General features: G+C 35.6%; 1 protein-coding gene across 2 annotated transcripts in view; it reads left to right on the forward strand.

Annotated features, from left to right (window-relative positions):
- The window catches only part of ARL15 (ARF like GTPase 15), a 165870-nt gene that overhangs the window by 118682 nt on the left and 20755 nt on the right, over window positions 1–26433 (forward strand). Inside the window, exon 5 of one of the 2 annotated variants that reach the window (XM_070935892.1) lies at window positions 15189–15266. The exons of the other annotated variant lie outside the window; for it this stretch is intronic. Within the exon in view, the coding sequence (XP_070791993.1) occupies window positions 15189–15242 (54 nt within the window). The 3' untranslated portion in view covers window positions 15243–15266. The remainder of the gene's footprint in view (window positions 1–15188; window positions 15267–26433) is intronic. 2 annotated transcript variants of the gene reach the window in all.

The following is a 26433-nucleotide window of genomic DNA, read 5'->3' on the forward strand; positions in this document are numbered from 1 at the left end:
TAATATGGCAAGCAACAAAAGAAGAATCAGTAAAGGTTCTAACCAAACATGTTAACAAATCTGGAGAATGACACAATAACCAACAGATCAGAAGAATTTAATCTACATACCAATATCAAAGAAAGGAGATTGAACATAGTACAGATAGTCCTTCAGAATAAAAGCCTCTGAAAGAAGCTTCAGAAAAAAAGCCTTTTTTTCTGAAGCTCTGTTTCAGAGGCTTTCAAAGGCAGAAAATTTTTTTTCCCCTGAAACAGAGTTTCAGAAGTTTCAGAGGTAGAAAAAAAATCAAGGTACAGAGCTCACAACCAACGAACCTGTTGCTAAAATTCATCTCTGGGAACAGCTGGGAAAATAAGAAAAAAGCTGATTGGTGGATGGATCGGCCTCCCGGAATACCCCCAATCAGCTTTTTTCTTATTTTCCTCCTCAAAAACTAAGGTGCGTCTTATGCTCCCGTGCGTCTTATACTCTGGTGCATCTTATACTCCGAAAAATATGGTATACATCTTTGGTATATTATTCTGCCATATTTTGCCTGGAAAAAATGCCACCTGTCATTTTTTAAAATTGTATTTTTTGTTTGTCACCTGAAAAATGTTACTTGAAAAGACTTTTATAAGGATAATGAATAAATATAGTTAAAGCCAGAGAATGTTTGTGCTGAAATATTTGCTGAAGTTGAAATGCATACTCTAAACACATTGTATATATGTGATATGCATATAGATTAGAGTTCTTGGCTTCTAAACATTTCAAAATATAAATTGCTTAGTGGCATAAATTCATTGCTTGTGTTTATCAAGAATAAATAATTCCAAACAAACTGATCTCCCTTTTTTAATGTAACATCCAGTTTAGTTGACAAGGATAGTGAAGGAACATGGTATATCTTAGAAAAGATATTACAAAGGACATTGCACAGTTTTTCATGATATTTTAGTAGAAAACTACACTTGCAAGGCTAATTAGCAAGGTTAACTCCTTCTCGTCTATGCTGACAGGGCATTTTGTATTTCCTCAAGGTCCATAGTTGAGTCAATTGCCCACATTTTACTCCATTGACCTCTCTATGATAATTAGCATGTACAGGTAGTCCTTGACTTACGACCCATTTGGGACCAGAACTATCACTAAGTAATGCAGCCATTAAGTGAATTGCATCTGATTTTATGACTTTTGTTGTTGTATTCATTAAATGAGCCACTATGGTCATTAAGTGAATCCAGCTTTCCCTATTGACTTTGTTTGTTGGAAGTCAGCTGGGGTGTCACAAATGGCAGTCACATGTCCCTGGGACACTGCAACCATCATAAATACATATTGGTTGCCAAACACCCAAATTTTAAATCAACGTTTTCAGTGCCATTTTATCTTCAGATAGTTGTTAAATAAATGGTTGTAAGTCAAGGAGCTGTGTCTTACTATATACACTGGATGACCAGCAACTGAAATTGTTCACTTCTTGGATTCAGATTTTTCACAGAAGCTTTCCAAAAATATTGCAAAGTTCTACTCAATTGCTTTTGCCATTAGAAGGTTTTAGACTTGGCATTTCACTTAACATGCATAGCTAATCTCAACTCTTCTGCATTTTTTTCTTCAGTTTTCTTTTTTAATATTCTTCTTCCATTTTGCATCACATTGTTCCATTAATTAGTGGTCCTTGTCTTTAAATCAGTCAAGAAAGAGAAGATAAAAATGTGTTGCCTGAATTATTATATCTATATTTGGAGCTGATTGAACCCAGTACCCAATGAATGTACATCTGTGGTTTTGTGTCAAGCTGGAAAGAAATGTAAAATGGAGCATACAGAACTACATCATAGGTTCTGTACTATTCAATGTCTAGTTATAAATTACTTGGATTTGGGTTTAGAAAAGATTATTTGATCTGCAGTTGCCCCAAAATAGATGGAATAACAATTTCCTCAGTGCAGGGGTGTCAAACTCAAGGCCTGTGGGCCCGAAAGGTGCCTAGATCTGGTCTGCAGGGCTGCCCGAGAAACAGCGAAGGACCGGCCCATAGGGCCTCAGGCCGCCCAGGCCGTGATCTGCAACCTGGTGGTATCCATCTGGGCCGGACTATGGTCAGCCTTAGATCTCACCTCACCCACCAGAGACCCTTAGATTCCCTCCCCAACCCCGCCCGGCCTCCACAGACGCCTCCCACACGAGCGACATCAAGCTGGCCATGCCCTCGGCCACACCCAGTTGGCCGTGACCACTCTAGCCACGCCTCTCCCCCTGGCTGCTGGAGGACAACCACAATGCTGATTTGGCCCTCAATGAAATCGAGTTTGACACCCCTGCCTTAGAGGATTGTATAAAGATTCAAGAGACTGGTGAAGTAGGAAGAATTCATATGGGTAGGAAAAAAAAGACATAAGTGTAGAAGAATTATTAGTTAGCAGAACATTAAGTGTGCAAAGGGATCTGAGTTTCTTGGTATATATATTTGCATGGGCATGTTTTTCTCCTGTAAAGATGTAACTAGGGATTTTTTCCTGCTAAAATATAACTCAAGAGCTCCCAAATTGTTTATTGAAAGCTGAGTGGCTAAAGCTTACATCATCTTCTCTGTAAATCCTTTAATTTCATATACATTTCAACAGCAACTGTCCTAACTCTAGCATAGTATAGTTGGTAAATCTTTAGAAGATAATTTAAAAATCAAGCATTTCTCAGAACAGATCAGAACAGTATCATAGGCTCTAGAAAGTGAAAGATATTCACAATTCCAGTACGTCTACGCAGATGTAAGTTGTTAAAATCATAAATTTTTAGCATAAAGCCTTTTGCTAGGGTATTTTCCCTTTAATCAAAGCACAGATAGTGTAAGAATGAGTCAGAAAATTATTCATTTTCCTCCCTCCCTCCCTATTTTATTTTATTTTATTTTATTTTATTTTATTTTATTTTATTTTATTTTATTTCTTGATGGTCTGTCTCCCTCAAAATCAATTTTTTTATTTATGTAATTTAGAGTGAATACTGTTAAACTACTTTAATTGTATTATTTTAATGTGAACACCATTCATATATGTAACGTGTATCAACTTCCATCTTTACCTTATTATGAATTTGGCAATGTAGTTAACTCTATACAAATGTATATATTAATGGCCATTAGACACTGAGGTAAACATCAATGTAAAATATACAACACTGCATTTACAGTATGTACTGCATTAATGAAAACCATGTGAAAATTGGTTTGTTGAGGAATTTTTTCAGAAATACACAATATGCCAATTGGATGAAATGCACATGTCGAGAAAAATGAAAAATTGATACAACCAAAATAAAAGAATTCCTTAGGAGATAAAATGTAGGCTATATCTGTCCATAAAGTGTTATAGTCAATATTCATTTCTGTATTACTTCAGTATTTAAACATATACATTGATATATATATTCTTTGGGAAGATGCTTTGGGTGCTGAAATACTCCCGTATGGGTAGTCCTCGGTTATGATCATTTGTTTAATGACTATTCAAAGTTACGATGGTGCTGAATAAAGGGAATTACAACCAGTCCTCACAGGACCATAACAGTCCTGCAATCATATGATCAAAATTTGGGTGCTTGACAACCAATATGTGTTTATGATGCAACATCCAAGGGTCAAATAATTACCATTTGTGACCTTCTTAGGGAGTTTCTGACAAGCAAAGTCAATGGAAGCCAGATTCATTTAACGACCATGGCAAAAAAGTCATAAAATCAGATGGAACTCACATAATAATTGCATTACTTAACAATGAAAGTTCTCGTCTTTACTTGGGTTATAAATCAATATATAGTTAAAAACCTCTGTGGATTGCTCTGGGGATGTGAAATATTCTGAGTAACATAATTAGAGTTTAATAGAGTAAATATTTAGCAATAATCAAAATAGGTAATAACTGGACAGTAGTGGTAAATTATGCTTTCTGGTAGGTGATTGGTTATTCATTGAAACTGTGATATAATTCCAGAAATACTTTGGTTTTTTGCTACAGGAGTTGAGAAGGCATTTCTAAACAATACACTTTCTATGATTTTGCAATCTGCTTCATGTTCAGAGTCATGAATATGGGTCATTGTAAAAAGAGACCAAAACAAAACTATGTAAAAAGCTCTATCTTATCCTGAACTAACCCATGATGGGTGTGGTTGGAATAGTGTGAATTTTCCCAATCAGTTATAACGTGAATTCATGCCAATTATCACTGATGAAAATCAGCCAGAAGAAGCTGGGATAATTGTCCAACATGTCAACACATTCCTTCAAAGGTTCCTCAGGAAAAGAACACTTTTATTCATTCTTTGGCTAGTTGCCGAGAGTCTTCCTGCTTTCCAATATATAAAAAAAAAGGGGGGAGAATTACTCCTGTAAATTATATAATACAAGATTTTACTTATATCTTGTGGTTGACTGCCTGGAGAATTACAGGTGTACTTTGATGATTTTTCATTAAGTACAGAATTTTAACACATTAATATAATAAATGTTTTTAATATTCTTAATCTTGAGATCTTGCAAAAGCAGACAGTTGTAAAAACAATAATTATCATTTCTGCTATAACTATTTGTTCACAGCATTTCTGAATCCACTGACCACAATGGAAACACGAGAATAAACATTTTAAAAACAACAACACTATAAAGGTGTCTATTAATGATGTGACATTAACTGTCTCATAATTGATAGGGTACATAATACAACTATACATAGTTAACAAGGTGAATCTATAAAATGTCAGTTTGTACAAATTATAGTGTGTGTGTGTGTGTGTGTGTGTGTGTGTGTGTGTGTGTGTGAAACAGATGCCAAATATTTGTTTTAATGGAGTGAATGCCTAGTTGCATTGCATGATTCACTTGCATGAATTTTTAAAAGCTTTAATACAGAGGTAATCACGATCATAATCTGGGTGTTTGACAACTGACTTGCATTTAGGACAATTCCAGTGTCATTTGATCATGGTTTATGATCTTCCCTGGCAGCTTCCCATAAGCAAAGTCATTGGGAACTAGGAAGAAGGTTGGAAGATGCTGAGGTAAGTGTCTCCATCTGTGTACCCTTCTCCAACCTCTCTGTGGTCACTCCACATATCCAGATATCCTCATATACCTTTCCCAAGCTGAGCCTCCCCATTCACTTGTACACTCCTTCCTGGCAGCAGCCATCCCAAATCCCACTCTACTCACACTGCGCCCTCTTGTGAACCACCTGAAATTTATAATTTCCTGCTGGCTTCCCCACTGACTTTGGTTACAATGAGGTGCTTACTTAATGACTCACAATTGTGGCTTAACAACAGCAATGGGGCTGCAGGGATTTCCATTGCTAAGCAATGTAGTCACATGGTATCACATTTTATGAACACAACAGAAATTCAAGTCCCAGTTGTTATAACTTAGAACTACCTGTATTTGGATTTCTGGAGGACTTCCTCCACTCCCCAAAAGTGGAGCTAATGACTGTGGCAAAGACCAAAGAACCAGTGAGTAGATCAGTTCTTTGGAACCTCTCTGGACAAAAAACAGATGGAAGATTGCAGTCTTCTGCAATTTGAGTGCTGGGAAATGAAGGGATTAGCGATCAGTTAAAAAAATCCCTGGGTGAGTTTAGCTTCAATGATGAACTAGAGAAAAATTAAGTTTAGAAGCTTAAAGCTTAGAATTTTGAAATAAACAGTAAAAAGCTAAATAAGATTCTGTTATATGAAACTATATGAATCAAGGGCCCAGTTAAATTTGGTTTATTAGAATAAATGAAATAAATATTAGCTCTTATACTATAAAAAATTGGATTTGGGTGCAAAAAAATAAATCAGGTTTATTTGGCTAACGGGTTATTATAAATCAGAAAAAAAAAACAAGTGACTTTATGATTTTAGAAACTAGACACTAGAGGGGACTAAAGATTCCAAGTAGAAAGGGAAAAAAAATACAAGTCTGCTTTTTGTGTCACTTAGTCCTGAGACTTAAAAAAATGACACAAAACATCATGACATTGGAATATTAATGGATAATAATGTTACTGAGGGAATGACAGATGTGGGTTGAATTTTATCTGACAAGACAGAGAAAGTACTGAAAGTGGAACTATAAATAACAGGCCAAGGCAATCATTTGAAATAGGATTCTTTATTGGATATATAAAAGAAATTGGATGAAGTTTAAAAATTAAAGGGGAAATGCAAGTGACTAACTAAGAAAATAACCTGTTTTGATTGTGTACACTGGCCAAAGTAAGATGCACATAAAATGCACGGCTATATAAATTCAATAAATAAAACAAACAAACTGAAAACCACTGTTGCAAATATTTTAACTTAAAAATATGCAATCAAATTTTTAATGCAATCTGTTTTAGTTAGACAAAATAAGGGGCTATGTCTCCAAGGAATAATCTTCCTATCATTATATGCTGCAAAATTTATTCATACATCTGGTGATAGGATTCAGTATAACTGGCTTTATTCTTATCAAATGACAAAGAATTGCAAAGACATATTATTGCAAAAATATAAAGCACATTTGGTTGTTTAATTCAGTGCATTATTATTTTTAAGTGGAAATGTTTCGCATACAGATTTTACTACTGAAATTGTAGGCTGTTTCTTAACATTGTTCCTCTCTGTCCTGCAAGGCATGGAAAATAGATATTTCCTTTTCCTTTCTGTCAGATTCCTTTTTCTAAAATTGTCTTCAAGATTGCTGCAATCATTGTCACCATAAAGGAGACAATTTCTTGCTTTCGTCTCTTTCCCAGCAAGTCTGTTAGCTGACTTCCTACTGTTGTTAGTAGGGTAGGAATAAAAAAATTGGAGAAAGATCTCTTAGATTATTTTAGAGCTAAAGTTCACCAGTGAGGTGAACCTTTTGAGCTCTGTATATCAAATATTTGAAAAATGTCTAATTTCACTCTGCTATCTTTGTACTTTTGTCCCCAAACAAAAGAAAAACAATTCTTTACATATTTATTTCTTTAAAACAATGTGGTCCAATCATGTGTGATGCTGTGCATTATATAAAGAAATGTCAAATTATTACAAAAATGAAATATGAGTAAATCAAACTCATGTTCTGTGTTCTCTACTTCCTCCGAAAATCACATGAGAACATGGCATACTTTTGAGAATAGCTGTTGTTGAATGTTGGTGAATGTTTGCATGTCACCCAAAACATCATGTATTGGGGGGGGGGGTTGGTTATCATAGGTGTGGCATCACTGGCTTCGACATTGCTAGGCATCAAGAAAGTACTTTACAAAAGAACTCACACTCTTTATGATTGAAGAGGTTAATTGTTCATACACTACATTAATAAAAGTTTGGAAATGTGGGTGCTACTGAAATATTAAAGGGAAATTGGCAGGGAGAGATGTAAGTTAGTCTACAATATAGAGCAGATTTCTACTGGGTTTTCTGGGAAGGCTATGAAAACTTGTATTGGGTTTTGGATTGTATATGAATCTCTCATTGCATGGTAGGAACAGGCTAAAGTAATGTGCTTTGACATAATACAGAAAGAATCATTAGTTTTAATGAATCATATCTAGACATTGTAGGAAGAGAACTGTTTTAGTCTGTGATGGCAAAAATCAAGAGGAATCTGGAAGTTCCCTTTTATTTATTTATTAGATTTTTATTCCACCTTCCAGATAACAAAGTTTATGCATTTTAATAACTCTTGTTAGTTAGAAAAATAATTGCTAGACTCCTAATTTTCAGATCACATTTATTGCATAGGTGCAAATTCCTGTGAGCTGGAAATTTTGTATTGTAAGTGTAAAGGTGTCCTCAGGCAGGCAGAATATCAGGTAGTTGAACAGAATTGCATTTGAAAAATCTATAGAAAATTATTTTTGTAATATTATTTTACCTACCTTTATAGTAAGAGACCTGAAAATATGATACACCATAAAGCATAATACACCATAGATATAGATATTTATATCATTTCTAAGCAGCTTTTGGTACACCAGTGTAACATTTTTGCCTTACATTTTAGGTTCATATATAATTCCTTTGGAACTTTATCTAGAGAGTCCCATTGTATTTTGATGATCTGTCAATCTCATTCTGGAGAATGTGATCAAATATAAACTGAAAATCAATGTTTTCGAAGAGGCGAGGCAGGAATATTTCCCATGGCTTAAATTACTCTATGTGTTCTACTGGGTCAGTGCTGTAAGTAATAACAACCAAAGGGAATTTTTCCCTCACCTTTTTTGAGGAACATTTTGCTTAAGTTAGTTACACATTGCTCCACAAACATCAGGTTAGACTTTACGGTTTGTTTAGCTCTGAAGTGATGAGAGGGTTGGAGGATTGGAGGGAGGTTTAGTAAAGGGAACGTTGGAATGTAAATACATGTAGGACTTGTCTGCTTTTGTTTAGCACCTCCTTAAACTAAGACAGAAAAATAGAATCAATAGCAGTGTGGTGAAATACCTAAATGTTTGAGTTAAAATTTGTGGATGTTTGAAATCCTATTTGGATCCTTTTCCCAAATCTCAGGGCATTCATATTCATTCAGCAGGAAACTTCATGGAGATACATTTTTGAGCAGAAAATCTATAGCGGTGCCTTTTTCTTAACTTGTTCCTTTTCTTCTTTTGAAGAAAGTAATGGCTTAAGTCTGACTGAAGAACAATCTCTCTCTCTCTTTCTTTCTCTCTGTCTCTGTCTCTCTCTTTTTCTTTTTTGTATGTTCCTATAAGACTTTACTTATGGTTCATGGGTTTTTACCCGCCATCTATGTTTAGAGTCCTTTAGATTTTAAACAGTATATCCTACTGCAGATACACAGAATTAAAGACATAATGACATATTGCTCAAAGAACACAAAAGCTGACAAATTATAAAGCAAACAGTTAAAATGTACCACAAGGTGTTTGTTTTTTTTTAGAAAAAATACATTCTAGCAACTTAAATCGATCTGAAATACATAGAAAAAGGAGTAATTAGCAATGATTCTAAATAGTAATATTAACCTTGGTACTTGTCATTAAGAGATACTGAGTAACAGCATATGCCCTTCAAGGTCTGTGTAAATTAAAAATGAAGAACCAGGTATATAAATTTAATGTGCAATAATGATCCTGAATAAGTGTCCAGTAATAGGCATCTCCTTTTGTTTCTGAGCAACCCATATGATGGGAAGACATTAGTCTTTACAAATGATTAGGCATTGGGTCTAAAGCAAATGCAAGTCTTTTAACTTCTTTCTGCTCATTTGTTTTAATTGAACATTTTGATTTGCCACTGCCTAATTTAATTTAAGGGGATGCAGTGGCTCAGTGGCTAAGACACTGAGCTTGTCAATCAGAAGGTTGAATCCCTAGCGCTGTGTAAAGGAGTGAGCTCCCGTTACTTGTCCCAGCTTTTGCTAACCTAGCAGTTCAAAAGCACGTAAAAAATGCAAGTAGAAAAATAGATACCGCTTTGGTGGGAAGGTAACAGCGCTCCCTGCACCTTCGGCATTTAGTCATGCTGGTCACATGACCACGGAGACATATTCGGACAGTGCTGGCTCCTCGTCTTAGACATGGAGATGAGCACTGCCCCAGAGCCTGAAATAACTAGCACGTATGTGCGGGGGAATCTTTACCTTACCTAATTTAATTTACAAAGGAGAAAGCTGATTTTCTTTCACTGTATTACTTTCATTCTAGAGATAGGAAAGAACAGATATTTATTCGCAGGACTTCCAGCTATCTGATATACCATGTTGCTGATATCAAATTTAAGAGAATTTGTCAAAAAATTGAATAATATGATGAAAAGCCTCTGTAGAGGTTGCCTTTTAAACTTATCATACTCTTTTCTACACCTTTTAGTAAAAAAAACCCTGTGGTATAAATATTCATGATATACAGAATAAGAATATTGTATTTAAAATAGTCTTGTTTGATAATGTTTCTTGGGTATATAATAGTATAATTTTAAAGGCACATCTGCTTTGTGTTTTTGATTTACAGTAAATTATAAAATTAAGTGTGGTTGGATATAGTGAATTAGTGAAAAAGGCATTAGTGAAGATTTGTCTTCAATTTTATGTATAAATGAAATTATTGTTCTGATATCTCTTCACCATGAGTCATATTAAAAATAAATTTTCCATAAAATAAATTGATGATAAAACATTTTATTTCACTGTTACTAGAGAACAAAATAAACCATTTGGTTTGAAGCAGCTACAAACAACTCTGTTATTTGTGGCCTGAACTGCAGTATCAAAGCTGTGATTTTAGGAATAAACCCATCTAGTATTGTTTGACGACTTTTACTATAATATGGATAAGAAGAGCCTGGTGGCGCAGCAGACTAATAGCCTGTTATTAACATTCAGCTGCCTGCAATTACTGCAAGTTCGAATCTCCCCAGGCTCAAAGTTGACTCAGCCTTCCATGCTTTCTAAGGTAGGTAAATTGAGGACCCAGTTTGTGGGGGCGATAAGCTGACTTTGTATAAAAATAAACAAAAGTATGAAGGCTATTGCTTAATGCATTGTAAGCTGCCCTGAGTCTCTGGAGAAGGGCGGCATATAAATCAAATTAAAAAAAAATTTTTTTTAACAAATAGCAAAGTTTTTATAGCATATAGAAATTAATGCACTGATCAGGAATGAGTATATACAGTGTTTTTATGCTTTGCAATCTAGTTTTATGCATGTTAGCAGTACCCTTATTGATGCAAGGAAGCTTTGACACAAATCAGGACTCTGGAGAATCTCCAGGGTTAGAAGATTCTCATCTTCATGTGATGAGGGTACTCAGGATGAGGGTACATGTGAAGGGCGTACTAATTTGGCTGAATAAGAGCCATTAAACTCATTACATAGTAGGTGTGCGTGTATTGGCACTTTCAGACCAGCACCAAATTCTTATAATCAAAGCAGGCTATCTTTTTTCAGGTTCTACAAGTTTGCACATAAGCTGCAACTTCTTTAAGAATTGGGTTAGTCAACTCCATAAGGCAGAGGTAGCCTGATAACTTTACTAATCTCTTTTGTAGCTTCCGGAGAAAGTAACTTGTGTTTTAATTTTTCAGCAATACTAATAACAATTGATGACAGCTTCAGTTTGCCAAACATGCACAAAATTCTTATCCCTGTTTGATAGTGAAATAATCTTTACCATGCGTTTTCCATCGTGTAAATCCATAGTGGATTTAGATGAACGTAAACTCTTCTCAAGGAATTGGAGCATTTTCAACATAAAGAAAATGGGATTTTCTCATGGGCTAGAAGTGGCTCAGGACTGAGCTTAGTTTGATAACATTTTAACTGTATTCATAAAATAAAGAATACAGAACAAATAATTGAGTTTCATTGGTAATCGGTTCTTCATAGAGTCTTAATTAACAATAAGTATTGGCAACAACATTTCAAGTAAAAAACAAATAGTTTAGAGTTGAATTATTCACACTTGTACTTTAGAAATAGAATCAGCAAGAAAATGCATGATTGAGTAACAGTCCTGTATTCAAGCTATACCAGCTGATTACAAGGGTCAGGTTTTAGTGGCTGATCAGCAAGTATAATATATGCATCAGCAAAAATCAATTACCATATTTTTCGGAGTATAAGACGCACCTTTTTTCCCCTTAAAAGGGGCTGAAAATTTGGGTGTGTTTTAGACTCTGAACCTAGTTTTTTCAAAGCATTTTTTCAGCCCTAACGAGGCGCTAGCGAGTGAAGCGATCTTCCCAGCTTTGCCTGCTCCCTCGACTCTCCGCTGTGCTTTAACGAGGTGCTAGCGAGTGAAGCGATCTTCATGCTTTGCTCAGACTCTCAGCTGTTCTTTAGAAGCTTTTTTTCAGCCCTAACTAGGTGCCAGCCGAGTGAAGCGATCTACCCGTGCTTTGCCTGCTTTTCTCATTGCTGCTTCCTCTCAGCTGTGCTTTAGAAGCTGTTTTTTATCCCCAAGCAGGGGATAAAAAACCAGCACACTAATGTGCTGAAGCTGACCAGACTAAGGCTAGCCAGATGAATACTTGGTAGGCAGATTTTTTTCCCTTATTTTCCTCCCCAAAACTAAGCTGCATCTTATACTCTGGTGCATTTTATACTCCAAAAAACACGGTATCTAGAAAGACGGTTACGAAAACAGATTATAATTCAAACTATAAGGAAAGTTAGTGTTGACACTGATTCTCCAGAGTAGATCTGCATCTTGATTTTGACTTGGGCATGGACCATGATGTTTTCTGAATGAAAAACTATGAATAGACTTGAGTCAGAACTTGTCATTCAGAAAACATCATGGTCCATACCCAAGTCAAAATCAGGATACAGTTCAACTCTGGAGGATCTCCTAGCTCCTGATTAGATGAGTATCCCCATGGCACCATTTCTTCAAGGCTTCCTCTGTCTTGCCATTCTTTGACTTTCAACTTGCCATTGTTTTCATAAGCCTGAGGGCGTGCAACTTTATCAGGTCGTTAATCCAGAACAAAGAATTAGACGGATGGGAATTGGTTTGGCCAGGAGTTCTGTGATGGGATTTCACTGAGCAAGAATCTCATCCAGTGGTGGGTTGCCCCCGGTTTGCACCGGTTCTATAGAACTGGTAGTAAAACCGGCGGGAGGCTCCGCCCACCGACCCCAACGTCATCAAAATGCTTCTGTGCATGCGCAGAAGAGCCATTGTGAACTGGTAGTAAAGGTAAGTACAACCCCCTGATCTCATCCCATGCTTCTCTTATATAAATGCATAGATGAGGATTGTTCCAGGCAGTTCATGACATATGCGAACTGTTTGCATAGCCTGTGTTATTATGAAATTTACAACTGCTGACAATGATAAGCATTATACAGTTTTATTCTAAGCTGCTTGAAGAAATATTTCACAATTTTTGTCTATGCAGTAAAGAATCTTTGAGACAGCCGAGAAAATGCAGAGTGCTTTCCAACAATTATATTTACTTTTTGTGACATCCAATCTATAAGGAAATATGAAGTCTTAACAAGATTACCGCAGTTTGCCAAAATGAAAAAGAGTCTTTTTTAAATTTAAGAATGAATATTGTTTTCAACAACCATGAGTGCCAGGTGATGTTAACCTTTATGTATCCATGAAAGTAGGCTTTTGTCCGCTAAATCTTACAGTAGGATTTTTTTAAAAAGATGGCCACTTTTAACATTTCAATGTTTTTTTGGAAGGAGGAATATTTTACAATTTGTCTTGATTTTTATTTGATAATTTGATTTGATTTAGAGAATGTATAGGTAGCATAGAGTCACGTTTAGCAAAATACTCTACTTGTGTTACTCATGAGATTTTCCAGTTTTCTAATCACCGTTATTACTTGGATCCCCTACCCTACAGTTATAAATACATCTGTATAATAAGCATAACATTTGTCAGGATCCCCAAGACTTAATTAGTAATTTTGATTTATTCTCTTAAAACACTTTTGATAATAAAATCTTTCTTACAACTGTGAAATAACTTGTGTTGATTGGCACTTTTTGATAAATTTGTGTAGGTATCCATTTTGTAGGAAAATGTATAGGCAGTCTATTTTCCTTTTCTGGTGTGCTGGGTTGCTGCAGTACATTTTTTTCTCATCTAAATAATGTTCTTACACACCTCCTTTTTTGGGAAGGTGGGTTGTTACTGTGATAATAGAGCACTTGGTTGTTTTCTGGGTTGTTTTTTGATAGACTTGCATTTCCAATTTGTCCTTTTTTTCCCCTGGTGAGGTGCTTATTCAGGAAGGATAGTATGTTGCCATTTTCTTCTTCCCTTATGAATTATACCTTTGAAGAAGTTGTTGATTGTTTCATGTGTCTTCTCTAAAGTTCTTTATTATGACAAAAATGCCATCTACATTCTGGATGACATCTACATTCCAGATCCATACTTTTGTATGTGTGGGAGTGCTGCAGAGGTGGGTTTCAGCAGGTTCGGACCAGTTCTGGAGAACCGGTAGTGGGAATTCTGACTGGCCCCGCCCCCATCTATTCTCTGCTTCCCAAGTCCCAGCTGATCGGGAGGAAATGGAGATTTTAAAGTATCCTTCCCCTGCCACTCCACTAAGCCACACCCACCAAGCCACACCACGCCCACCAAGCCATGCCCACAGAACCAGTAGTAAAAAATTTGAAACCCACCCCTGGAGTGCTGTGTTAGTGATCTCATGGGTATTCCTCTGATTGTTTTTTTGTTTGTTTGTTTGTTTGTTTATGATAATTTATACAAAATTACATATTTTGAAATATTTAAGTAAAGCTGTCTTTCTATATTATTGGAGCTATCAATACATATTACTTGAAATATTCTACAAGTAAGGAAAATATTCTGCCAATAAGAACAATGTAGTCATGTGTCTCATTCTTTCATGTGTTTCTGCAAATGCTTAGAACAGATTAATTATTCATGACGCTTTTCAGCATTCTAAACTTTCTACCTCTTGTTTGCCATTCTCTATTAATGACTGGCAGAATGGACTCCTTAGGGCATAAAGTAATAGCTTTGAACCTTACACAAGGCTGCTGCATTAGTTGGCACTTGGGTTTTTCAGAAAACATCTAGTTCCTGCTTGAGTTTCAGAATTATCGTTAAAAAAAACCAACTCAAAATTGTTTTTGCATAATGCACCTTCTCGTACTTAATTTCAATGATGCAATATCTCTTATTTTTTATTTTATTCTTTCTTAACTTGTGTCACTTTCCCAGATATTGCTCAGTTGCTTTCAAATGTTGTATAATTAAAAGTATATTCCATGGCATTGGTTAAATACAAAATTTTACCTTCTTAATATAATGCAATTTCAAGAAATAAAACATGCAACATAGAAAGCGTTCAATCAGCTAAAATATTACAGATGTGAATAACAATTTTAATAAGTTTTTATCTTTCCTTGGGGGAGTTTTCCATAGTTTGGGCATCATACGAAAAAAGCCCTCATTGGCTATTAATGTATTGACAGTCTGGTACTCCTACATAAATAAGGGTCCAAAATGTTTAAGAAGTCATCCAGCATCTGCTCCTGATACAACTGATACTAGTATATTATTCCTTCTCAGTTAGTTTGAACTGTACTTATAATGCTGTTATGTTCCTGCCATCGGAAATAACTTCCAAAGTAAATTCTACCAGAAAATGTCATTAAAAGTGTAGTAGAAAATTAACTCCGTATAGTCCATCTCTCTTTCTCTCTCTTTCTCTCTCTCTTTTAGCCTTTCTTCCTGTTTAAACAGATTTTCCATCTACAAATCCTGCTTGAACATTGAAGAAGATTCAGATCTTCATAAAAGGTCGGTGGGCAGGAAATTATGACTTTCTGCTATTGGCTAGATTCTTTGTCAGTTGTTCTCCATTGATAATTTTCCTTCAAACCATATTTAGCATGACACAATTTATTTGCCTTTAAAATGCTGCATGATTTACCGTAAATACTGTTTTCATATGATAAACTGTTATTTCATATGATAACCCACACAGATTCAAGAAACGTTCTAAAGTTATGGATTTCTCTAAATCCATAACTTCCACTAATTTGCTCTATTCAGATTGGCCTACTCTGCACATTTAATAAGTTAACTAACTTAAGGTGCTACAATAACTTTAGTCCCTTGTAATTTCAGACCTGAAAACACTCTGAAGAAAAGATAATTCCATCTAGGAACCACTTATTGATATGTTCGTGCCTTTAAGCGTAGTTGCAATGTTTGCAAATGGTTTGCACATGATATATTCCTCTCACAAAAAGAATTGCCACAGTAAATGCCAATTTCCATCCCAGTTAAGACTTCTCTCTTGGAACCATTGTCAATTAAATACAATTAAATGTATATCACCTGATGTTACAGCACTATTATTTTGATCTCTAGGCTAGAGTGATCACTGTAGTGAGCAGTCATTATAAAAAAAAGTATTTTCAGATTGGAATGAATGACTAATAAAGTGACAAGTAAAGAAAATGACTGGGTAAGCAGAAAGAACAGCTGTCTCATGACAGCTGCAACAGGCAATATCATTGGTTGAATCATTGACACAAAGTTTTGTAAATAAGGCAACATGCTCCCGCTAGCTTGATAAAAAGAGATGAGGAATACCGAACAGTTTACCCATCTTCTCTTTGTTTCAAAGAAATTACTGATAAAAACTGAGTTTAAGTAGTTAATTTATCCTTAGCTTTAAATTGTGCTGCCCGCAGGGCACAGTGTCCCCTGGATATTTTAGGAAAATAATTCTTAGAATTTCCACCCAGCATAGCAATTTAGAGAGTTGAAGTCCTAAAACATCTGGAAAATGTGTTGGAAAAAGTGATGTATTATGATAATTATACAACTTGATAATTCATCTCAGTATCTCATTTTATTTCCAGATATAGGAATCCTTTCTGATTTTTTTTCCTGTTTTTGCAATATACATTAGGTCCAACCAGGGGTAGGTTCTACATACCTTTACTACCAGTTAGCAGCAGGGCCGCATGCTCTTTTGCGCATGCACAGAAGCGTTTTGATGACATTGGGGTCAGTGGGCGGAGCCTCCTGCCCGTTTTAATACCAGTTCTATAGAACCGGTGCGAACCGGGGGCAACCCACCACTGGGTCCAACCTTTTAACATAATGATAGTCTTCATGAATCAATACTGTTACACTTCCTATTTAAATGGAGAAAATACAGACACACACGTGTGTGTGTATCAGTGGTGAAATGCTACTGGTTTGCACAAGTTCTATTCTGCCCCAACTACGGATCCCAAAGAACACAGCATACACAAAACTTGAGAACCCAGTTGTGGGGGCAATAAGCTGACTTTGTATAAATATACAAAAGGATGAAGGCTATTGCTGAGCACATTGTAAGCCGCCCTGAGTCTCCGGAGAAGGGCGGCATATAAATCAAATTTTTTTAAAAAAACTTAGTTTACTCAAATAACGCAGTTGTAGCAAATGCCGGCTGTTAATAAGCATTCTTAACAGCCTGCCAGAATTCCACAGATAAGATAGTCAGAGTCTTACTGGAGTTGGCAGAAAGCCCAGAAGCAAGGTTGCAGAGAAATCGCAATGATTAGCGAACTAAAGTTGTTTCCTGCAGCTTGTTACAAGCTGCGTTCTTTCTTAAATAGGCTAAGGGCATGGCCAATTAGCCCCAAGCCTTACTCTTGAGGAGACTTCCTCCTGAGGAACCACTCCTGCCTTTTGGCAGCTCTGCGTGCCTGTGCATTGAGAAGAGGCTCCTCCTCTTCATCCTCTTCACTTAAAGGAGCCTCTGGAGGTTCTGAAGGCCCTGACAAAATCCCTGCCTCTGGCACCACATCTTCTTCAGCCTCCCCACAATCCGACTGAAGCGCCAGCTGCACAGGCTGCTGGCGCAGCACCACACCAGCCTCCTCGTCAGGATCAGCAACAATCCGTGCATGCCGCTGGCGGGCCACAACAAATTCTGGCAAACCAGCAGTGATAAAAACTACCAGTTCGGGCGAACCGGTAGTAAAAAAAAAAGCTACCGGTTCCTGTGAACCGGTATTTCTGACAATCAGCTGTGCCGCACGATTTAAAATTGTTAGAAAGCAGGAAATCCTGCTTTCTAGTGAATCTTAATCGCACAGCACAGCTGATTCCCCACCTCACTGTTCTACTTACCTTCCTAAGCCTCCTTTTGGCACGTACTGTGCATGCATGGCCAGCAAACCGGTGGCAAACCGGTTCAGATTTCACCACTGGTGTGTATGTGTGAATTAATTCAATGCCTAATGGAAAGCCTTAGTACTTGGACAAACATTAATTTAAAACATTGTTATTACTTTGCCCATTATGTAATTCTTTGCTCGGTGGCCTTCCCATGAAAAAGTTTGTCTTGTTTACGAAATATTAAGTTTTCCACAAATATTTAAAAATATTTTTCAAAATAGGTTTATTTGAGGATATTGCATCAATATAGTCACCAGAAAGCAACATTCCTACATGACAACCCAATGTTATTATCTACACTTGGTTTGCATTCTACTATGATTTTCCAAAGTCAACAGCAAACTATATGAATTAAATAATGATCTCCTATTGCCACTTGGAGAATTTCATATTTCTGTCAAGGTGGTTTAATGTTTCAAGCTGTTTTCCCTTCCCACTAGAAAGCATGAAGTTCCATGAAATTGTTGTAAGAAACCACATTTTTAAACTTGAAATACTTGTTTTTATGAAGCCTTGGAGAATAGTGTGCAGAGAAGATGGAGCAGTTATTCTGAAATATGTATTATTTTTCTAAAGTTTGCAGACCTTTTCCTGGAAATTCAAAAACAATGTTAAAAAGAAAGAAGCACCTTTTTAATTATTTGAGTACAAGAAAAACTTTTTGAGTTTTGATACAATAAACGAATACAACTCAGCTCCTAAAATGTTTGAAAGTGTAATTTTGTGTGAATGACTTCCCATACATATATATTCACATGTATTCTTGATGTAAATGTGAACTGGGATGTCTTGACCAATTTTTGAATGTAGCTAGGCATATGGCATGACACAAAATATAACTAAATATGTCAGTAGTAGATTATAAATTAATGTGTGCGTTGTTAATCTATATTACCTTTATAGTGGTACTGTGATATTTGTCATTAATTGCTTCTGGGAGGTGCAACCAGTACCAAAAATTATAAGTACCAAATAAATTTTTCCCATAAGGAATAATGTAAATAAATTTAATGCACTCCCAAACTAAAGATAATGAACATTTTAAGGCAATATGTAAAAATGTATTTCTTTACATGAGAAATAAAGCTAAAAATTAATAAATACCGTATTTTTTGGAGTATAAAACACACTGGACTATAAGACGCACCTACCTTTTTTGGTGAGGAAAACAAGAAAAAGAAACCTGCCTCTGCCTCCCAGCAATTTTGCCTCTTTGCAGCAAACAGCCTGCTTTACTTTCATTTTCGTTTTCAGCATAGCTTGATTAGCACAAAGAAAAAAAAAATCTGCTCCAGCAATTTACCTCCTTGCAGCAAGCAGTAGAGGCCCATGGAAAACAGCTGAGAGCGAAACAGCTGAGAGTCGGGAGGCCGATCCAATCAACTTGTGCTAATTAAGCTGTGCTGAAGCTGAAAGGAGCTGTTTCTTCTTGCTGCTTGCTGCAAGGAGGTAAACTGCTGGGAGGCAGAAGCCAAAGGGTGGGGGCCAGTGGGTGGGTGGGGCTACATTCGGTATATAAGACCCACCTAAATTTTCACCTCCTTTTAGGGGGGGGAAGTGTGTCTTATACTTCGAAAAATATGGTATTTAGATTAAATAAATTAAAAACTTCACTTTATCTGTAATGATGAGAAAAAAGTGCAAAAATAGACAAAATGACCACAGAAGATAAGACTGCAAAGGGTTGTGCACAGGGCAAGAACTACTGTGTTACTAACGTGTGACTCTTTGTTTCGGCTGGAAAGGGTAGCGAGTCACGAGGCAACCAACACCAACAAGTTGTACCTTGTGCATCAGGTACCAAATAAATGATGAGTACCAGGACAAATTTTCTGATGAAAAAACATCAAATACCAAATTCGATGAGTTTCAAAACAGTCAAGTACCGAGGCATTTTCATCCATCTTGCACAACAAGGCTTGGCAGTATTTCAAGCATCAACCTGTAAATGGATTCTGATACATATACATATCCAATTCATTGGATGAAAAATGACTTTTTCCCAAATGTTCTTATTAATGTCACAAGGCTTCTCACTGTCATGTAAATCTTTCTGTAATAGTTAATGTGAACTTTCTGATTTAGGACAATATTTTTGTCACTTTATATTGTGAAATATCTGGAGGCATAAAGACTCATGAACTGGATATGAGACAGAATGCTTTCAATGTTACCTGGCAGGGGTTAATATGTATAACAGTTCATAGTAATTGTAGAGAAGTCAATAGTAAGTGGGAGAATGAAAACTAGTAAACAATTCAAGTTGATGGCAACTTGGATTACTTATGTATGCAGAATAATACCTAGTAGAGATTTATGTTAAATAGTAGAGACATTCTTCTATTATTATGGGCATATTATCCACATTAGTTTAATTTCTTGTTCCAAGATATCAGATTTCCCGTTGCTTCAGTTTGGCTAGTTGGATAGTTCAGCCAACTGGACTTTGGTATTACTTATATACGTGTGCCAAATCTTTGCAGACACGAACATAGAAAAACACACACTTTCACAGATCATTAGAATATCTATAATTGGATAAATGTTTATCTTTTCTATATCCTCAAAGTAACTACTATATTTGTAAAACTTATATAAGTCTGCAATGAAGATGGTGACGCAGCAGACCTAATTATATGATGCCTTGTGGCTTCGGATTATGTTCAAAGAAAAAATTGCACTCATGCTTAGGAATTAATGACATTTTATTTTCCACATATTTTTGTAAAATTAGTTAATACATGTGTATACTGATCCCAGTTTGGAAAACAGCCTGCTTCACATTGGATTGATTCAGAGATCTCCTGATTCAAATTCTGGACCCAAATTTGAATCTCAGACTTGAAATCTGATTCTTCCATTGTTGTTCTTGAAAATAAACAAATTGCTCTAGCAATTTGAATCTTTGAAAATGGTAGGAGTAAAAGACCAAAGTTAGCAGCTTAAACCTTCTAAATGTTAGATAAGTAGATGTAGTACTTCCTTTCTTTTTGGCTGGTTTAAATTTTGATTGTTTAAAATATAGAAATTATCATGATGAAATGTGTAGATAACATTGCTCCTTGTGGAAGGATTAGGAAGTCAGGAGTCTGAATACATTTATAATTCCAAGAATGCGGTTATTGTCATGATTTTGCTGTAGTTTTCTGAGGCAATTTTTATAAAAGTTAAATATAGCAGAAATATGGCTGTGACTATAAAAATTTGTAGAATTTCAAAGGGTTAACTAAAGTATTGCTTTTCTTCTGATTACTTCATTTTTATAATCATTATTTATTTCCGTCTTTTGTGGGAGGGGAGACAAATTGTTAATAGAATACTAGAATAAAATAGAATAATAGAATGCTATTTTTATCTCCTAAAATTGGAATACTGAGTTTCTTGCTTGCCAAGATAAAGTTGCTATACGCTTGAGAAGGGTTTATGTTCATAGTACATAATACAATGTTTCTTTGCTTTTAGTTTCACTGTCAATTTTTCAACATGATCTGACCTTTTTCTAAATAGAGCTCAATTTATGGCACAGTAATTATAATGAATATGTTTGTGTTTTTCTGGTTTATGATTAATTAAATGCTGGATTTAGTGCTTAAATTGTTTGGACTGATTAGGAACCTCCCTTAAGATTTCTTTATTGGCTTTTGTTTCTCGACTCTGGACAGGACTTATCTGGTTAATTCTTATCTGCTAAACTATGATAGTTTCATTTTTATTGGCCTATCAAAACTATAGGTGAAATTGCTCATTAACATTTTTGATTTGTAGCTAACAAGTATTTAGCGTAATTTTTGTAAAGTCTAAGGCTATTGTAATATTTATGTAAAGCTTTATGTCATTATAGGAAGTTGATTTAGCCATAATTGTCGACTGTACCTACCATTGGGTCTCCAGCATCAGGGCTCTGAGATGGGTGTGATAGTATATTGTTCTGCAATGAACAATCTCTTTACTTTTTCATGAGCAGAGGAAACTCAAGGAAACTTTGCTGTTTCTTTGGGTTTAAAGACTAAAATGATTCTAATTTATTTATTGCAATACTGAACATTCCTATACACTGCCATGTGGGGCTTCTTGAATCAACAGATATATATATTACTGTTCTATCTTCTAGTGATTGGCTTGTAGCAACGTGAAAGCAAATTGTGGCTCTGTTTTCATAAGGAAAGAAGGTCTGTCAAGGATCCTGGTTCTGAGTTATGAGAGCCTTAAATATCAAAAATTAGTATTGCACCTCGTTCAGCTAGTTTTGTTTGCTTCAACTGAGGTGTAATATGTGATACTTCAAATATTCTACTCAACAATTTCCAGACCAAGGGCAACAGTAACACAATGTAGAATACATTTCTGTAATTTAGAAATAGTATATCTTTGTAGATCTAACCTATTGAATTCACTGCTTTCAATGTGGTAGTGTGATTTAAAAAGTGATGTGACATTTTAATTTTTAAAAAGATATCCAAAATCTGAGAAATCTTGGGCAAGGTAATATAATAAGCTCTTAACCCAAAAAAATTAAATCAATAATTTATTTGTCTCTTGTTGGTTTTAAAATATTATCTTTCTTCAATTGTGTTTTAATTAAGGAAAACTCAAAAAGCTCCACTTTCCAGATAAATTGGTGATTTTTTGGCACTTTCTCTGTCTCTCTTTCCATAATTACACAAAAACATGAGTCAAATGTATTATAAATTTCCCTCAGAGAACAACATTTTTTCCAGCTGTTTGGATGGTCTGTCTAAAACCTTAACAGATATCTCTTCTCTAAATTTTCTTTGGGGCTCAAACTTGGATTTGCACAGTGTTTCTTAATGTCTTTTTATTTTTCCTTACAGTTCCTCACTCTTATAGAACATAAAAACTATCTGCAAAAAGATTTTACGATTTGTATTCATTAACAAATAAACCTTTCATCTGTGTTTTCATTTTAAACAGTCTTTTTAGAACAAACATCTTTTAAATTCGTCCCAAGCCAATTTTGAATGTTATTTATGTAATAACATCTTTGAAATATGATTGTGAATAGATTTAAACTTGTTTTGATCAGTTTTAGCTTTACCAAACAACATAAAAGGTTCTTTAAAAACCCTTGCGTTTCTATTTTGAATCTAGTTTTGGCCAGCAAAGAGGTTATAATTTATGAGGAAGAATGCATTTGCAATAATTCCAATTAATACTTCTATTTTCTCTGGCACTTGCCTGCATACCTAGTTGTAACAGCTTTAAACATTGGCAAGCAGTGTAGTATGTAGTCTAAAGTTCCCTAGAAACATTTGTATACACTCTTTATTAAATCTTAATCGACTCTGTAGAAACAATATTCAGTGATTAGATTCATTTGGAGCTAGTCATCAATTGTACCTGGAAAAATACCCAATGTTTTGAGTTTGTACATCAGAGGGGGAAAAAATCTAATGCATTTATAAAGCTGTCAGACTTGGGAGATATTCTCTTTACATGAAAGAAAATTCCTCTTTACAACTAATTGTGCTAATATAGTTGGATAATATACTGACAATTGTTCTGGAAAACATACATAACAAATGGATGATGCACATATTTCTCCCTTACAAGCAAGAACGTTGGTAGCAGTAAGAAAGAACTCATTTTCAAGTTTTGGAGCTGGATGCTGTTTTCTTTCTCAACAAGGCAGAAGCTCCCTAGGTTTACCTTCACACGGTGAGAGAAAGTTTTTAAAGTACTATGTAAACAAACAGAAATGAGCAGCAATAGGACTGGCATTAATGTAAATTTAACTTGTTTTGCCATACAAGTAGCCACTATGAGATTTGGCAATCCAATTGATGACTTGTCTTGCCATTCAAGTAGCCACTAAGGGATTTGACCTTCCAACTTTACCTGCAACAAGTGCTGGGGGAACACCAGTTCCTTGGAGTGAAGCTTGTCATGGTATAAAGAAGAGGATTTATAAAGCAGCAGTAGCAGCATGTTATGTTCATTTTCTCCCCAAGTAAGCCTGAATGTTGATAAACTTTGAAACTTAGAACAGAAACACTAAAGAAATTGTAGATTTTTTACATCTGTGCTATGAATCTTGATTTACCATAGATTAACCAATGAAATGTTATTACAGGCCTCAGTTTATCAGCTCGAGTTCCTTTTCTGGCAGCTGAATAATGTGTAGAGCTGAAACTAAAATAAGTTGACTTACTTCAGTGGGCCTCTTTATTTGTGACAGTGTGTAAAAGTTAGAAGTTGAGCCAGGAAGCTCTGTCCAGTGATGAATTGTTGCCTGTATCTCTACAGTTGTGGCCAAAATTATGGAAACCTTTTGGGAAAAGTGTATTTTTGAGGTTTGATGGCTAATAACACCACTTTTTTTTAAAGTAGTACCATAAAAATATATATCAATGGAAAGATAATTTAATCAAGAATGTAATGCAACAAAGTTTGTTCAATTATCTGTATACTATGAAACATTATAGCCAAATAACAAGAAAAAGAAAGCACAACTTGCTTAGGTTGATATCAGGTAGCTTTCCTTCACCTGATAGTAGCCAATGAGCATGAGTGCAAGATAATCAGGTGTTATCTTGATTTGGCAATCAGATCACAGTAGGATTCAGTTATTGATGTCATGTATTGAAGCTGACAGGAGGACATTTGTCAGTGTGTTATGTGGTCACTATCAAGTTGGTTGGGTTTTTTTGTGTTCTTTCATTTAGTGAGCTTGTAAAATGTAATAAAATTAAAGTAATGGTGCAAAGAGTTGACTGGTCGCTCAGAAAGCGATGTAAAATAGTATTATTAAGTGAACAAGGCTACAATTATAAAGAAATTGGAAGAAAAATTGGTGTAAACTTAACCAAAGGTGGCATTTCTAAGTTTTTAAAGAGGTATAAGGAGACTCAGTCACTACAAAACCACACTGGTAAAGGCAGGAAAAGGTGCACAACAGCAAGGGATGATAGAAGAATTAAGAGACTGTGCCTCCGTGACAGAAGAAAATCATCTGGGTGTATACAAGATGAAATGGTGCAATGCAATGTGAAGTTGAGTGCAAGGACTGTTCGGTGCAGACCGCAGGAATTTCGCCTAAAATCTAGAATTCCACAATAAAAGCCACTTTTATCTCTCAAACAAAGGTTGAAAAGACTAAACTGGGCTAAAACCCATGTTACCTGGACAGAGGAACAATGGGACAGTGTTATTTGGAGTGATGAGACCAAGATCTCCCTGTTTGGTAGTGATGGCATAACATACGTAAGGAGAAGAATCGGAGAAGATTTGCATCCTGATTGCATTACATGTAGTGAGAAACACCCAAGCAGTGTTATGATCTGGGGTTGTATGACACCAAAAGGTGTGGGCAGGATTTGTGTGATTAATGGGAATATAAATGGCCAAAAATACATTAATGAAATACTTGAGCCCAAACTGAAGCCTTCCGCACATGATCTTTTCCAAGAAAATGAAGAATTTATATTTCAACAGGATTCAGCTCCATGTCATGTTGCTGCTTATGAAAGATAACCATATTCCACTGCTGGAATGGCCTGGGAATAGCCCAGACCTTAACCCAATTGAAAATCTATGGAGCCGACTAAAGAAACTTGTTAGTCAGAACCGACCCAGCAATAAACCCCAGTTAATAGAAGCTATTATTCAATCTTGGTTTCACATTATAACAGCTGTAGAACTAAAAGACATGGTTCACTCCATGGGAAGACGTTGTAAGGCCGTAATTTATGCTAAAGGTTATCCAACTAAGTATTAACTGACGTGATAATTTTTGCATATCTCTTTTTTCTACGTGTTTTGCTTTTCTTCTTTATAACTGCTATTCTAATAGCAAATCCTTCATAAAAGTTATTGCATTACATTCTTGATTAAATTATCTTTCCATTGATATATAATTTTATGGTATTACTCCAAAATAAAGTGATGTTATTAGCCATCAAACCTCAAAAATACACTTTTCCTAAAAGGTTTCCACAATTTTGGCCACTGCTGTACATAAGCTTCAGTCATACAGAGTTATTTTAATTATTCTTTTATCCCCTTGAGATCCATCTTTTATTTTGCTCCTTACTTCATGGTTTAATTGAGATGGGTTTCATTTTTCTCCCATCCAGCCCTTCAGAACCAATGCTTCAGAGATAGAAGACATTTAATGTTTTTGAGTACCAGGAGTTTCAAAATTAAAATATAATAGTGCTTTCCCAAAGTAGGGCAGAAAAGTCTTCTGCAGGAGGCAGAGCACAAAAATGTTCTTCAAGGTTTAGATGGGAATAATTTGCAGCTGTCTTGCCTTTCTGCATAGGGAATTTCCTCTTTAATGTGAGGTGAAATTATTATTTTTTTTTCTCCTCTCATTCTCACAGGTGTTCAGATCTTTGCCTGAAGATCTGGCTCCTTTGTTGAGTATGTTATGTATTATTACTATTCCATGTTTGCCTCTATGAAATACTTGCCAAGGTGTTAACAAGTGAAGAGATTGCCAAGGTGTTAACTCTTCTTTTGCTAACTTAGTGCAGGAGTGAGACATAGCAGTTCTGTAAGTTTATATATAATAAATTAATACATAAAAAATTGAGCAAATTTACGCCTCGTTAAACCTGTCTGCTGCTTTGTTAAGGGTCATAAAATCTATTATATCACAAGTAAAAAAATTGTATAGAAGTGAGGCCCAAAAGTGCTTTTCCAAAAGGCAACTGGACTTTCTTGGTTTTTATCTTTGAAAATATTTCGCTTTTCCTTCCAGAAGCTTCTTCGGTTGCCTTTTGGAAAAAGCACCTTTGGAACAACCATGACTTGGATGATT

This window comes from Pituophis catenifer, unplaced genomic scaffold, assembly GCF_029215685.1.
Source record: "Pituophis catenifer annectens isolate HBS135680 unplaced genomic scaffold, rPitCat1.0.hap2 SCAF_2, whole genome shotgun sequence".
In the NCBI taxonomy this organism is placed as follows: domain Eukaryota; kingdom Metazoa; phylum Chordata; class Lepidosauria; order Squamata; family Colubridae; genus Pituophis; species Pituophis catenifer.